This window comes from Argiope bruennichi, chromosome 1 (assembly GCF_947563725.1).
Source record: "Argiope bruennichi chromosome 1, qqArgBrue1.1, whole genome shotgun sequence".
In the NCBI taxonomy this organism is placed as follows: domain Eukaryota; kingdom Metazoa; phylum Arthropoda; class Arachnida; order Araneae; family Araneidae; genus Argiope; species Argiope bruennichi.
The window spans coordinates 22,465,814-22,481,292 of record NC_079151.1 but is presented as its reverse complement, the minus strand read 5'-3'; the positions used below and the strand labels follow the sequence as shown (position 1 = coordinate 22,481,292).

The 15,479-nt window shown below is 30.6% G+C and overlaps 1 protein-coding gene across 2 annotated transcripts in view; it reads left to right on the top strand.

Moving 5' to 3' along the window:
* The window catches only part of LOC129963400 (mucin-2-like), a 68,668-nt gene that overhangs the window by 39,239 nt on the left and 13,950 nt on the right, over positions 1-15,479 (top strand). For both annotated transcript variants that reach the window (XM_056077762.1, XM_056077755.1), the window contains exons 3-4: positions 9,090-10,637; positions 12,695-14,998. In XM_056077762.1, the coding sequence (XP_055933737.1) occupies positions 9,090-10,637; positions 12,695-14,998 (3,852 nt within the window). The remainder of the gene's footprint in view (positions 1-9,089; positions 10,638-12,694; positions 14,999-15,479) is intronic.

Below are 15,479 nucleotides of genomic sequence, written 5' to 3'. Positions count from 1 at the left end.
TTAGGGTTCATAATTACGAGGTCCGTGCTAAAACAGCCCTCTTGTACATTCCAAACGGGGCGTTAATATAATCGAACTAAATATTTTCTCTCGAAGATTTCGGTAAAAATTAATGCACATAATCTATCACATTAAAACCCAAAACATTATAATTTCAGTGATATTAATTTCATTTCTGAGAAATTGTTTTCTTTAATGCAATTAAAGTTAAACAAATTTTTGTTTCATAGAATTTTACTCGCATTTATTCACTCGCAAGTTTTTATCGATGTTGACAATACCATAAAATAATTACTTTCTCTGGATATTAACTTTAAAGCAAATGATAACAATTTTATTTCTATAAATATATTTGCAGGGGATCTATTATCTATAAACTGCGTGATATAAAACTCGATACGCACAGAATGCAGCGGTTAATACAGTGCTACTACATGAACGCAAGACATACGAATCATACTTAATCACTTTTATGTTACGATCTGTTGGATTAGAGGATCGAATCTTCTTTAATTTTACTTTCCATGCCGGTTTGTACAAAAGTTGTGCAATCGTGGCATTTAGCTTATAATTTCTGTGAAGTATAATCACTATGTGGGGAGATAGCGTTCTTCTTCTGCCTTTAAGCATTTACGAAATAAGTTTAATTTTCACGAGGGATTAGAAAAATAGACGAAAAAGCTTATTGTTTAATTTTTTTTTTTTAATTTTCCTTCTGTCTAAAATTTGATTACGAATTTTTAAAGGATTTGGTTAATCTCTTTATGTTCGAGTTTATTTAATTTACTTATTTAAAAATGGGATGTGCCCTTCTAATATTTACTATTGTTTTTAATCGATATGAGATACCCGAGATACTAAAGGGTGTCCAAGTAAATTTTGCTATTTTAATTCTTACTTTGATGTGATTACACACTTAAATATTAAAATTTCTTTAATTTTGATATACGAATTAGGTACGTTAATAATTTGAGGAATTAATATTAGTGAAATATTCTGTAAGAGCTGAAAGGGGTGGTAAGAGCTAAAAGCGAATAGAGAACTGGATTTTCCCATTTCTTTTGTGTCTGTAATCAAAATCTGTGTCTTCTTTACAAATAATTAAAAATAAAAGAAAGCCGCACCTTTAAACTAATGCCGGATACCTTTCCGTTTCCGTGAATAATCTCTACATCCTAAAACATGTTACAACCACATGTGCCACAAATGGCATGTCAACAAGAGTGACCTACATGTTAAACGAAAATACATTTTGCGGTGAGATGGAAGGTAGAAGACCTGTCAAAAGACACGCCCAGTGTTCTATTCTGGATGACACTTCGGAAAACTGATGACTTATTAAAATTTACTATCCTGGAGCATGGCCTGCTTAGTAGAGATCGAAAATTTCATCTAATTGCGATCTCAATTTCGTTGCTTTCCTACGGTAAAAGTCTCTATTCAGCTTTCTAAAATACTTTTTTCCATATTGCCTTGGGATATAAAAATAAATTTGTTTGGGAAGTGTTTTGAAAACCCTTAGGATAAAAAAATGAATATATTTTTTTAAAAATTTAGTTTTGGCTGAAGTATTTTTCGGTTTGAAAAGAAAAGGTACGTTTTCTCCGGAACAAGCATGAATCAAAGCAAGCCATTCTTCTAAATGAAGGGCAAATATGGATTCAGAAGTGAAGACAGATAGAATTGCCAACTTTTAATGAGAATGTTTATGGCTTTTGGATTATATTAGATGCAGTGTCAAAGAGAAATAATAACATGTTTAAATTCATATTGTAGCCGCTCTTGTAATACTAACCATAACTGATTGATGACGTTAGAGACAGCGCCTTCTGATGCCTTGTAGCCCTATGACTTGGTTCAGATTTAGCGATGGCATATACTGCATGATTTGATCCATGATCTTAAATATATATCTTAAAATTATTCCAAACTTTTGGTTTGTAAATTGTCTCTGTGTAACGTAACCTCTAAACAAATAACTGTTACACTAATTCAGATTTTTTTAAACCTTCTTATTAAATCTCCTTAAAGACCCTCAATATATATTTTAAGAATCCGTTTGGTTGAATGTTTTGCAAAATAAGCGGAAATCATTTGATGAAACGAAGAAAGTAGAAAGTTTTGTCTTTTCTATCTAATTTTTCTATCAAATCTGGACAATAATTTTTGTTACGCTTATATTAGTGCTATATTAAAACACATCTTCTATTTTTGTATTCTTTTATATAGAATTCGTGTTTTTTAAATAAAATCTTAACAGTGAACTTTTTTAAAAAAAAAAATATTCTAATAGTTTTTTGAAATATTTGACTGGATATTTATAAATCTATAACAACAAAAAGCGGTACATGGGTTAGACATTTACTATGACGCCAGTTCCTGAAACATTTTATAAAAAGCATTAAAACAATTCCTTCATTCAGTGCACCAAATTGTTTAAGTTTGGATTCGGAACTAAAGAGTTTCTCGAGATTTGGTTCCATCGAAGTTTTTCAGTAGATACCAGCTCTATTACGTGTTTATCATGTATCTAATATAGAGGTTAAATATAATCCTTATAGTTTGCCGAGAGACTATTGCCTCAAATGTTGTTTCTGAACACAGCACAAATTGTACAAGAAATAGACGAAACTCTTAGTTACGGTATGTCTCTCAATACCTCCTCCCCCATCACCACCACTTTTTATTTTTGCTACAAAGTGGATCAAAACTACTGTATTAGAGGTAAAATTAGAGGAAATCTATGACACTTATACAATTAAGAATCTGTCATTAATGGCCTCTAATTTAGGTGTAAAAATTAACCATTCCTAAATAATCGCATTCCTTAAAATGTTAATGTGAGTAAATCTAAATTTATCTCTCATTACAAAACACGTGAGAAGAACATAGACAGAAAATAGACAGTAGGTCAATGTCTGACCTATTATATGCTTTAGTATCAAGGCAAAGTTTATCTTTTGATTGATCGGCTCCACTAGTTCAGAAATGAGGAAAGATGTTAACTATGAAATGAGAGAAGTCAAAGTGACTGGAACTAATGTTAACATCTATTTTACAGTTCGTCACGGGTGGTCAATTTTAAAAAGAGTCTTATCATTAGTGGAAATCGCTTTAGCTAATTAGGTATGTATGAAGAAAGTGAAATCTTTTAGGTACTAAAAGAACATACAAGCTGTTGGCTCTTGAAATGAAGAACGATATATCAATGCGTTTGATGGCAAATTTATTTGGGATTGAATTCTGATTTCAACCAAAATGGGTGAAATATAGGTATCTTTAAATCTAAGAACAAAATAATTCTTAGTTCATTAGAAGTAATCTACGGTGTTAAATTGTCCTTCGTGAGTTTTTCATTTGAAAGAAAACGAAAAAATTATATGATGTTTAGCATGGTCAAAATTATTTTGCTAAAAGCTTAACGGGTAAATATCCTTTGTAAAATAAAAATCCTTTATTTTACAAAGGATATTTACCCGTTAATTTTTAATTTTAATTATTTAATTTATTAATAATTATTTTATTTTACAAAGGATAATTACCCGTTACATTTATTTTATTTGCATTTTATTTGCTGAAGATTCTTATATACAGCTCTATATACTATTTATTTTTTGAATAAATTCTTAAAAATATTCCTTGAAATATATTGTAACAATTAAAAAAAATTTTGTAACAATTGATAAAATTTTAGAATTGAATTTTGGAATTAAAATTTTACTAATTTTGATAAAAATGTTTTAATACGTTTAACATCTTATTCTATATACTAAAAAATAATTTAAGAAATTAATTTCAAACGATAATTTTGTTGTAAAGAAAGTAATAAGTATTATTAATGTCTTGTAAATCTACTACCGAATTCATTGCGATTGAAATTAACCTTCTCGACATATTTATAGCTTTGACTTATTTATCAATTCATTTCCATTACTATTTGTCACTAAAACCTAACGCTTATTGAAACACTAAAAAACTGCATATTGTTATTTTTAGATAGTTTTATTCGTGCACTTCTGTATTAGGCTACAAAAAGGCAAAACTCAGTGATGGATGGATCATTAATAAAATTTAATGCATACTTTTTTTTAAAAAATCATAACACATTGGACATCATAATGATTGTCCAATTTTATTCTGTTTTAAATCTTCTTTTATACTTAGATGGTTAATACGGTATATTCTTTGTGTTGCTGAAAATTTTGGAAGTATTGTAAATACTTACACTACATAAATCGCTTCAAATAATAATTAAAAAAATGTAAAAATGTGTCAGAATTGCTATTATTGAAAAGAGACTTATTTATAAGGGAATACTTTACCTATAAATATGTTTAATATCATCAGCAAGAAATAAATTATTCTTCTACCGAATTTATCTTATAACTAAATTGAAAAGCAAATTTAATGTTGAATCGAGTATATTCTTAAAAACAAAAAATAGCAACAAATAATAAATTTGTTTAGTATGTCTGTCTTTCTTTATACTAAACTTACAAAGCCTAAAGTGGTTTTTGTGCATTCTAGCTCTTTAAGTTTTATTATACTTCGGTCAATTAACAATAAAACTATTAAAGTGATTCCACAAATAACACTTGCACACAAAAAATTTATAAACTTTATTAAGAAACAGTTAAAAAAGCTCAGAGCAACTAAGAAGAGAAATAAAAACAAAAGCAATTAGAAGGAATAAATGAACTGCAATCAAGATACATCAATTACAGATTTAGAAAACTGTGCTAAGAATCACAAACTGGCAACTCAAAAACGTGCTTTTCAGGGTTACAGTCATTCTCGCCAAGTGAGGTTGAAATATTCGCCAAGGGCGATGCAATTAAGCTACCCCGTTAAGTAATGATGCTTTAACGCACGATGAAGTGCTTTCTTCTGTGACGAAAGAACACTATTATGTTCGGATTGCAATTCTTCTGGAGATTGTGATAATCAACTAGAATTACCTTAGGTAATATTGAAGTTAATATACACGGAATTGGTGCGTTTATAGCGTTGACTTTGAAATGATAGCATAAATAAGGAACTTTGTTCAATTATGTTAAAGGAAAAGATTTAAATGTGTAGATATTTACCAAGAAAGATAAACATTAAAAGAATGCAATCAATTAAATTGTAAAGTCTATTCTATTTTTTTGAATTTTAATCCCAGTAATTTGCTGCAAGTTTAATGTTTATTCAAGTGTAATGGGAAAAAAATTCTTCTCGAATAGTTTCTTTTATTAAGAGGATCGTGATACAATCACAAATGAAGTTTGTGCATTTAGTAAATACAGAAATCTCATTATCAGTACAATAAAAGTTAGATTTCAATTCACTTCATTGTTACTTATATAATATTTTAATTTAATAATCACATTTCTTAAAATTTTTTACAGATCTACATCGTAGATACCAAAACTGTGTGCCAAATTTTATTTATTAAACTTATTATAGTTTTCGTTATGGTATTCAAACTTATTTCAACGTATTTAGGTACTCAGACACCCGGGTAGACAGGCTTACTTTGAATAAATTTCGTTCGAAACTTGATAAAAATCTATAAGATTGGTGTTATGATCACCTACCAAATTTCACAAATGTAGTTCTATTTTTTAATTATCATGTTTACAAAGACAGACATTTATTTATTCCAAAAATATTTTGGGGGATTTGGGGAGGTTTGAAAGTGAAGATTCGTCAAAATCTTGAATCTGAATTTTTTGACGATTACTATATTTTTTCTTTATATATTTCGAGAAAATAAAAAAGCAATCGAAACAGGAAATGTGACAATTATGCCACATTGTGTTACAATACTCAAAAGTTCACAGAGTCTAAGAAATATGAAATAAATTTTTGTTTGTTTGTTGAAACTTTGCACAAATCATGAACTAGATATATGCAGAAATATAGTTTCGATTTTCGCAACGTTTCCAGAAACGTATCCTCACCAATTTCAGAGGGTATGTACATCAAATAAACTCAAAAGCGGCAAAATCCCCCCCCCTTTTTTTTAAGGAAATTTTACTAAAACTTTACTAAAGTGAATTGAATGGTACTTACCTGTGCTGTTATATATCTTTAAAATGCTTTATACAATGGTTGGCTTAGATTTTAAGGGAACTGAAATGATTTATATGAGAACAATTATTATGTATGCTATAAGGAGTTGAATTATACGAAATTATGATCATTAAATATCATACCTTAAAAATTAAAAAAAAAAAAAAACTTGCAAACTATATACTATATATATTATGCAAAATCGATATATTTATAATTCGTTTGTAAAAATAAACGCTATGTAAGAATTTAAATGTGAAAATGCAATGCGATAAATCTTTATTGCAATTAATTATAACAAAGGGTTTTAAAATTTAGGTTTTTCTTTTAGCGCAGTTTAATTATAATACTGTAAAACAGATTTCTGTATTTTAGAGTTACTAGTATTTGGATTTGACTAATAGAGTTCAGAGGCAAAGTTTAGGATTCAAATTATCCTAACAGATTTAAATTATTACTTCCTAACAACGGTTTTAATTTGTGTGGGAATTTTTGAATTCTGGTTTTTATTTATTATTATTTTTTTTTACTGAAAACATAAATTCTTTTTCATTTAAAAAGCATAAATTTTAAATTTCGTTATCGAAAAGAGTGTATTGCCTTAAAAAATGCTATGTAGTAAATCAATCAATGTCCTGATTGTCCGAACTCTCCGAACTTTATTATTAACGCAATCATCCTTTTTTTCAAAAAAGTAAATAAACATGACTAAGAAGCAGTAAAATAATTTTGCGTGGATACATTTATTTTTGCAACTTCAGAGAAACTATTTTGCAAAAATTAAGTGAACGATTAATTTTAGAAGCCAAATATTCTATCTTGTATACATTGCTAATACTTAAAAGTTCCAAATAAAACGGAATATGAAAGAAAAGAATAAGTTTTTGTTTAAGGATTGTTGTTTGTTAAAAGTTGCTTGACGGATAAATTTTGGTAATCCAACACCAAACCAACCAAACAACCCTCTGCCCACCAGTCAGCATTTTTCCCTATCTTATCTTTTTTCTCAGAGGTAAGAAAACCGAATATTTTGTCCCGAAGGCCTACGCCTAACTGGGTAAAGGCCCTCAGGCTAAAAGAGTCTCTTTTTAAAAGCTTTTATCACCGTCAGAGGGCGATAAAGAAGCCATTCTGATATAGGTGAGAGGGACGGCAGGTGAACGACCTTTCCCAAACAACCAGGGACACCGTTTTAGAGGTCAGCTGACTCGTTTCCGCATACTTTTTCTTTTGCCGTTTTTACTGTCTACGCTGACAGAGCGAGTTTGTTCACGTCCCCTCCCCTTCTAACTACCACGCGCTCCTGAACAATGCGAATCGCGTGGTCGCGCTTATGCAAATTGGACTTTTCCGTGAAAACGATTTCGGTTGCATTGTTACGAATTTCTAAAGGGATGTGCAGCATTCTTATGCATCTGGATTTTAAGGATTGGGAGCTGTATTCTATTAACCTACCTATCATATAGTAATATAATATCATTTACACTTCATTTTATTAGACAGAGCAACGATTCTTTTCCATTACTTGCATTTTTTTTTGTCAAGTTTGTCATAAATTTAAAACTATGATTATGTGTAGCATTTTTATGCATTTGGTGTATTTAATTGGAACTGTATTCGTATGTTCTATCTCTTATAAGTAACGGACTTTAATACGCAGAGTAATATGTGGTTCTATATTTATTTTTTCATATCAGATTGATTGATTTTAACATCTTGGATTTGTTATTAATTTGAAAATGTGGTTATTTGAAGATTGCATCCAGCTCAAGGAAGTCTGGATCAGGCAGACAATTTTAATGATTTGGATTAGGAAAATGCGAAAAGAAAAATTGATTCATTTTATTTCCTATAAATTACTAATTTTTTTTTTAGATTAGAAAGATTCCACATATTATCTTAATTCAAAATGCATTGGCATAAATGCAAAATAGCATGACTTTTCAGTTGTATTCGCTTCTATTTTTACAATTTCTAAGGCATTTAACTGAAAACTAGTCTAAAAAACGAAATAAATTCTAATAGGGTAATTTTATAATACAAATAAGGCCTTAAATAATTAAATAAGGCCTTAACAGAAAATCAAATTGAAAACATTTCAATTCCGGAACTGAATCCAATTCAATATTATGGCCAAGGGATTAAATATTTCAATATTTTGGTGATTAAAATGAAGAAATGTAATGTAAGAATTTAGTAAGCATTAATAATGTAAGAAATTTAGATTAGTTAATATATCCCTATGTTTTATCAGAATTATTTCAATTTCTTTTTCATCTACATTCAACTGAAAAGTTTTATTCACTTTTATATTGATGTTTCTACTATTTTGGAAAAGTAATTATTGTAGCAAACGAAACACATTTAACTCAGATTACACGCGTTTGAAATAGTACTTAAATTATTTAATGTTTCAACTTTGATGTGGGTATAATTAAATTTCTGGGTCCAAAGTTTTAAGAAAAAAATTATTCCTCTCACAAAAATTAAAATAAATTTCTCATATGTAAAGTTTTACTGATCTTTACTTTTCACAACTATTTAGAAATAGTATTCATTATTTATTTCGATTGCTGAATAAAACGATTTCAACAAACTTAATTGAACTATGTGTTGTTATTAAAATTATTTACATTCCTACCAGTTCAGAATTTATCTTCACATGAAGCTTGTATTTACATCAGGATAAAGATAAAATTATTATAGAAAGCACGTATTGATAGCATATGTTGCAACCATTATTATGATATATGTATATATAAATATTCTTTCAAAAACTAGATTATGCAGCGTTTTCTGAACAAACACTGTAGCATAATTATTAATTTTATTCAAACATGACCAAAAATGTCGTGTTAATTTTAAGTTCATAGAGAATAAGATTTTTTTTTTCATAGCGAATTTTTAGCCTAACTTGCACAGCTTAAATATCGATATTTGACTTTGATTGTAAAATAGAATGCTTTATTTTTGCTATTTTTATATATCAGTTATTGATTTAATAAAACTCAATTTCTCTTATATTTTAACAGAAGACGGCGGCAGAGTCATACAGCCCTATTCCTGTCGAGATCCTGTATCTAAAGGAGAGGGTGTCTGTATGTTTTCTTGGAATTGTCAACGCTCCAATGGCACACATCTCACCTATTGCATGGACAGATTTTATTTTGGCAGTTGCTGCAGACTGCCTCCAGGTGTTTACATAGCTACTCCACCTCCAGAATCTTCAAATGAAGTTACAGAAACAGAAGATACCCTTAAAACAAAAATATATCCAAGTACTCATAGAACTACAGAAGTACCTACATCACAAAAGTGGTCAACAGAATCAACAACACAGGAGAAAAAGGAGTCTAGTTCAATTCGATTCACTTCAAAACCTACCAGATCTTCCACAACAGAATTTCCACCCGGCCTTGTAACCTGGAGACCTAATGCAGGCATCCGAAGTACAAGAGTTCCTGTTAAAGTAAAACCTACTAAACTATTTTCAACAAAGCCACTTTTTGCAAGTTCAACCACTGAAGACAAAACAACAGAACAACCTCCTTCCACTTCGACTTCGAACATTATAATTGAAGTTTATACTTCAACTAGTTCGAAAATTGCTACACCTCAGTCTTCTTCTTCTTATGGGGCTGATACTTCTACATCAAAATCAACAACACAACGACCTCAAACTTCGGTAACATCAGTTTCCAGACGGAGAACGAGGCCTACTCGACCACATGGAAGCAGTTACCCAAAGCGCAAAACAAGACCGACAAGACCTTACCATAATAGAAATACGACTCAAATTAAAACGAAGCCCACTCGTCCAGTCAATAGACCAACAACACCCATTCCAACAGTAGACAGAGAAGCAACAACTTCACGTCCTACAATAGGAACTTGGTCGAATATTCTTGACAGAACAACAAAACCATTTTCGTTGAGAAGAACAACCTCTTCTTCTTTAACCAGAAAAACTACGCCTTCTTCAACGACGAAATTAACGACTCCTTCAACGACGAAAAGAACTACTCCTTCAACAACGAAAAGAACTATCCCTTCTTCAACGACGAAAAGAACTATTCCTTCTTCAACGACAAAAGCAACAACTTCAGTTGTTGTTACAGGACCATCGACTACTCCAACTTCCATTACTTCATCCAGCACTACATCAAGAACGACTGTGAGAACAACAGTTAAAAAACGAAGACCTACTCGACCTCACACTGTCTCAACTACATATACTCATCTTGCTCCAAAAACAACACAGACCACAACTCGGAGGACAACTCCTACTCTTCCTACTACTACTACAAGGAGGACTACGCCGAGACCTGTGGAAATCATTGAAATTATAACTTTTCCACCCTTTCCAGGAGCAACTCGCAAACCAACAGAACGTCCATCTTCTTCTTTGAGTACTGCCTCTGAAACTCGTAAAACTACTACATTAAGACCCACGCAAACAACTTCTACAACAGAGGCACCCTATACTTCAAGCATTTCAAGCACTACTGCAACAAAAACAACCACTACTGAGTTGTCATCTACTACTCAGAAAATAATTCCCAGTCAAGATTATACAAAAGGTAAGTAGAAATAGAAATATTACACTTATGGATGAACAATATTTTTAAAATGCTTTCTGTTTTATATCAAAATTTTCCTACATCTCGAAGCAGCATTTCAAAAGTGTCATTAATTCGTATTTCATATATTTTCACTTCCTTTAAATACATCACTGTAAGTAAGTATTCGTTTAATTACTGTCAAAGAAAAAACTGAATGATGGACCATATATTTATTGAAATTGAATTTTTATATAAATAATTATATAAAAGTTCTACATAAGTGTTTTTCCTAAAACTTCATATAAAACTAATATATTTCCTTTTGTTAAACAAAACCTATGGAGGATAAATACTCAAAAGCCTAGCAATTGGAAAACATGAATAACTTGCAATTTTTAAATGTTATTATCTTTATTGGTTATATGCTCTTTAGCTTATTGGGATTTTAAAAGTTTTGCTGAATTTCTGAATAAAATTGAAATTACTTTCCAATAATGATTATACAATGAAATCTTATTCTAAAATGCTTCATTTGAGATTTATGAACAGAAAATAAAACAAAATATATGCTAATGTAACGGATGAAAAGTTGTTTCAAAGCATATAGCAAATAGAAAAAATAATCTTCATGTGGAATAAAAATAATCTTGCAAGTTAATCCTAGAGGAAATTCTGACTTCATCCTTACCGCTCTAATATTTGATAATTGGCTTCTTAATTTCCTTAAAGAAATTACTATTTTCAGCAGGTTTATGAAACTATCTTGTCCTTTTTTAGATGAATTTCGATTATCACATTTTTGAATTTCAGAATTCTGTTTTATAATTCTTCCTATTGATGAAAACATTTCACTACATTTTCCAAAATATTGTTTCTAATACAACTGGTATTTCAATGTTAAAAACATTTCAAACGGTCCACCAATCTTACTGTTTTCTTCTTTACTAAAATTTTAAGCTAATACGTTTAAGTGAATTGTCACATTTTGGCTGCCGCATGACTCGCCTGTGATTCATAATAACTGTTTGTTTTAGATGAATGTTTAGAGATCATTCTCTTCTAAATTGATAAAGAAGACATCATTATCAAGAAGACATCATCATTTAATTTGATAGATGATCAGGCGTAATCATGGCAGCAAATGTGTTAATGACTGAAGTTGTTTAAAAGAAATATTTAATAATTGAAAACTGAATGAAATGTTTTTCTGTATAAGTTTCTTCTGTAATTTTATTAGCTTATTGTTACTTATTTAAAAAATTGCCATTATTTTATTTGTATATGCTTTATAAATTTATTTCTTGCATATTCTGTATCTTTGCATATACAACCATGTATGATCAGTTGTCTTTAGTTGTAGTAAACCTAATTGAATCAGTCATGTTTTTCTCTCTTATAACTCGTTTTGTTAGAAATGATTCATCATTTTTTGTCTTTTTAAATATTAAAAAGGCAACATGTAACTATTTTGCTTTTAATATGCTTGCTTATGCTTATTAATTTTTTAAGTAATTGCTATAATGCTTTGCATTCGAGCCTTCGTTCAAGTAGATATAGTTTTTATATGCTTTTCCGCTTTTGCAGCTTTCTAACTAATTTATAATCTAACACTTTTTGAAAATATCGTTTTTGGCATAAAAGTTAAAACAAATTTAAAAAAAATAAAAGTAATAAATTATGTGAATAAGTTACGTTTTTGAAATTCATATAAAATAATTTTTGGAAGTTATTTCTAGCCGCAACCAAATTAAACAATTTTTACTAAAAAAAATATATATATATATATATAAACCTACATTGTAACACAACATTTCAAAGATTTTGACCTTGAACCTTCTATATATTTTTGTTACAGATTTAATTCATTGAGCCATCATTTTTTGTCAAATAATTTCAATTTAATAAGCAGTTTTTCTTCTCGAATTAACTTCGACTAAGGATAAAACTAGATTTTAGCATTTTAGCTGGTTTGAAAGGAATCTTCTGACTCTACTTTGATGAGGGCTCGAATGGCAAATGATTAAAGAAATAAACATAGTAATTTGATAATTTTTTTTTTGTTCTTGCCTTAACAGACAGCACTGTTGCTCAAACTTCAACCTCTGACGTCATTTTATTGACTACCAACCAAGATGACGAACTAGTTTCTTCATCAACTCTTAATCCTGATTTAGAACTAACAACTGAACAGGGGGAAGACACGACTGAACAATGGTTTACTACGACTTCAGGCACACAATATGAAAATCTTGGTAGAAATCCCATTGTTCAGCATAGACCTGTTCAAGTCTTATATGATGAACATGGGAATGAAATTGTTAGCCAAGAACACTTTGAAGAAGTGTCTGCTTCTAAACTCGAGCACACAAATAGTCCAACATCACCTATGACTAGAAAACCACCCACAACAACAACTATGAAAGTTCCATCAACAACAGATGAAACATCAACGCAATTTGATGTAACATCAAAGCAATTTAATGTAGCATCAACTATGCCTCCATCTGAATCTAATTATATATTAAATAACACAGAGCTGCCTGTGACGTCAATGGAAGTTGATACTTCAACACAAACTGTAGAGAGATCAAAAGAAACAAGCACGATATCTGAGCATACAGTTTCTTTAGTAAGGGGCTGGGGCGAAAAAACTGAGTTTTTGATTACGAAAGAAAGTGAAATGACAACTGTCACTGTTCCAGAATTTTTGAATTATACACATTCCTATTCCTCTTATACTAATAATACGGAAAGCAGGGAATCTACAGCAAATAGTTTTGCCTCTGATGATACAGAAAAGACATCAGTTGATACAACATTAAGCACATTGGAAGCCTCGACAACCGAAAGTACAATCGCTTTATCAGTTTCAGGCTTCGATGAAATTTCTAACATAACCTTAGAAACCAACCCTACAACATCTCATACCCAAGACATTGATCAATCTACTTCAGTTTACGAAATAAATGTTCCTGTATTAACAACCACTAGTGAGATGCATAACGCTGAAACCCCTGAAGCTACAATCCATGGTGATCATTGGTTGGATGACTTGTATGATTATTATGATTACTATTTAGATCCTTTCTATGATCATAATCCCCATATTAGCGAAAGCAAGCCAAATAAAAATACAGAAGTGCCTCTTGAGACAGTTAATAATCACAAGATAACTTTTGCTCCAATCGGCACGTTTGATGCTTTGGTTCAAGAAAAGAATCAATTATCTGGAAATTCACATTCTTCAAGTGAGACTTTAGATACTAAAATTTCTTATGAAACCACTTCATCCCTTAATTTGACTACAACAGTTGTCCCTATAGATAACCAAACTTCTCGTCCAACAATTCCAAATGAAATCAAAACGCATTCGAAAGTCACTCCTGGTTCCGTTCTCAAACGTCCACAAAAACCCTTTCTACCTAGTATACCACAAGAAAGACCGTCTATTAAGAAGCCTTCTAAGCCACCCGTAACTGTTTCAAGTACAGAGCATAGCAAAGAATTAACTACTGAGAAGTTTGTCTCGGAAAGTATTGAACTAACAACTTATCAATCCATTCCTGAGAGTATTATAGACGGTATAAAGACAACCATAGTTACAATTGACAATCATAGACCTCCTGTTCATGATTCTAGTAGCAGTATTAGCAGTCAATCCTTATTTCCAAGTCCCGTTTACCAACCTGTCACTGATGCTGGAGATAAATCGGAAACAGAAAATTTTATTTCCGAATCTACTTTGGAACCTGATAAATTTTCGGTTTTTGACATCTCGAATGGTTCCACAGAGGAAATAAAACATAATGAGACGGATACTACAGACGTACACCCAATCGACAATTTAATTAACGATGTCGAGGAAACAGTGGCGGAAACCTCAACAAACATTCCCACAATTCGATATCCATTTCCAACAATACTTATGCAGCATACAACGAAGCGACCAGTAATTACCGATTCACCAAATAAACTTCAAACGCAATTCGACACTGATACAACAAATTCTACTTTTAAAGAATCCACAACAAATTCCCTCCCAGGAGTAACAGTTACTTCGCAGACTTCATTTAGCGAAGAGATAAGTGACTCCACACCAGAAGATGTTACTTCATTACATGAAGTAACTTTTGGTGCAACTGTTAAGAAGCCAGTTGAAGAGGTTGCTTCTACACTATCAGTAACTGATAAAAGCACCGAAATATCTCAACAAACAGAATCAACTAGTGTATCTAATAGGGATGAAACGTCAACTTTACAAGAATCAGTGACGTCAACAACAAATATGCCTGATGTTACAACACCAACATCAATTACAACAACCAATATTATCTATACATCAACCGATATAGATTTATCTTCAGCTGATTATAAGGAGGGTAAGTATGTACCTAAGTAATAAATAGGTATAAAATTTTTTAATCTCATTCTTGATAGCAGAGGTCATGGTTTTTAGGTAAAGTATTTTATTAAAGCAATGGTCAGTTAAATTTTGGGTTTTATTATATATTCTTTCATCACATTACTGAATGAACTGAAAAATCACTTCCAAAATTCAGTATGCTGAATGCATTTATCAGTTCAAACCAACGGATAAAAATTATTAATATAAATCTTTTATTTATCGAATTGTGTATCTATATGTGAAATTGCATTTAATATTTCGTCGTCTGTTAAGAAACATTACCTATCTCAATTTTCTAAGTCTTACAAAAGATTAAAAAAAAAATCGCACCCGATATTTTCAACGAATATTTTTAAATATTTTAAATGATCGCATATGTTAATAAAATACTGTTTGATATGTAAAAGAAAGGACACTTGCCGTTAATTGCGAAAATTTCTTGTCCTTTCAGAGTT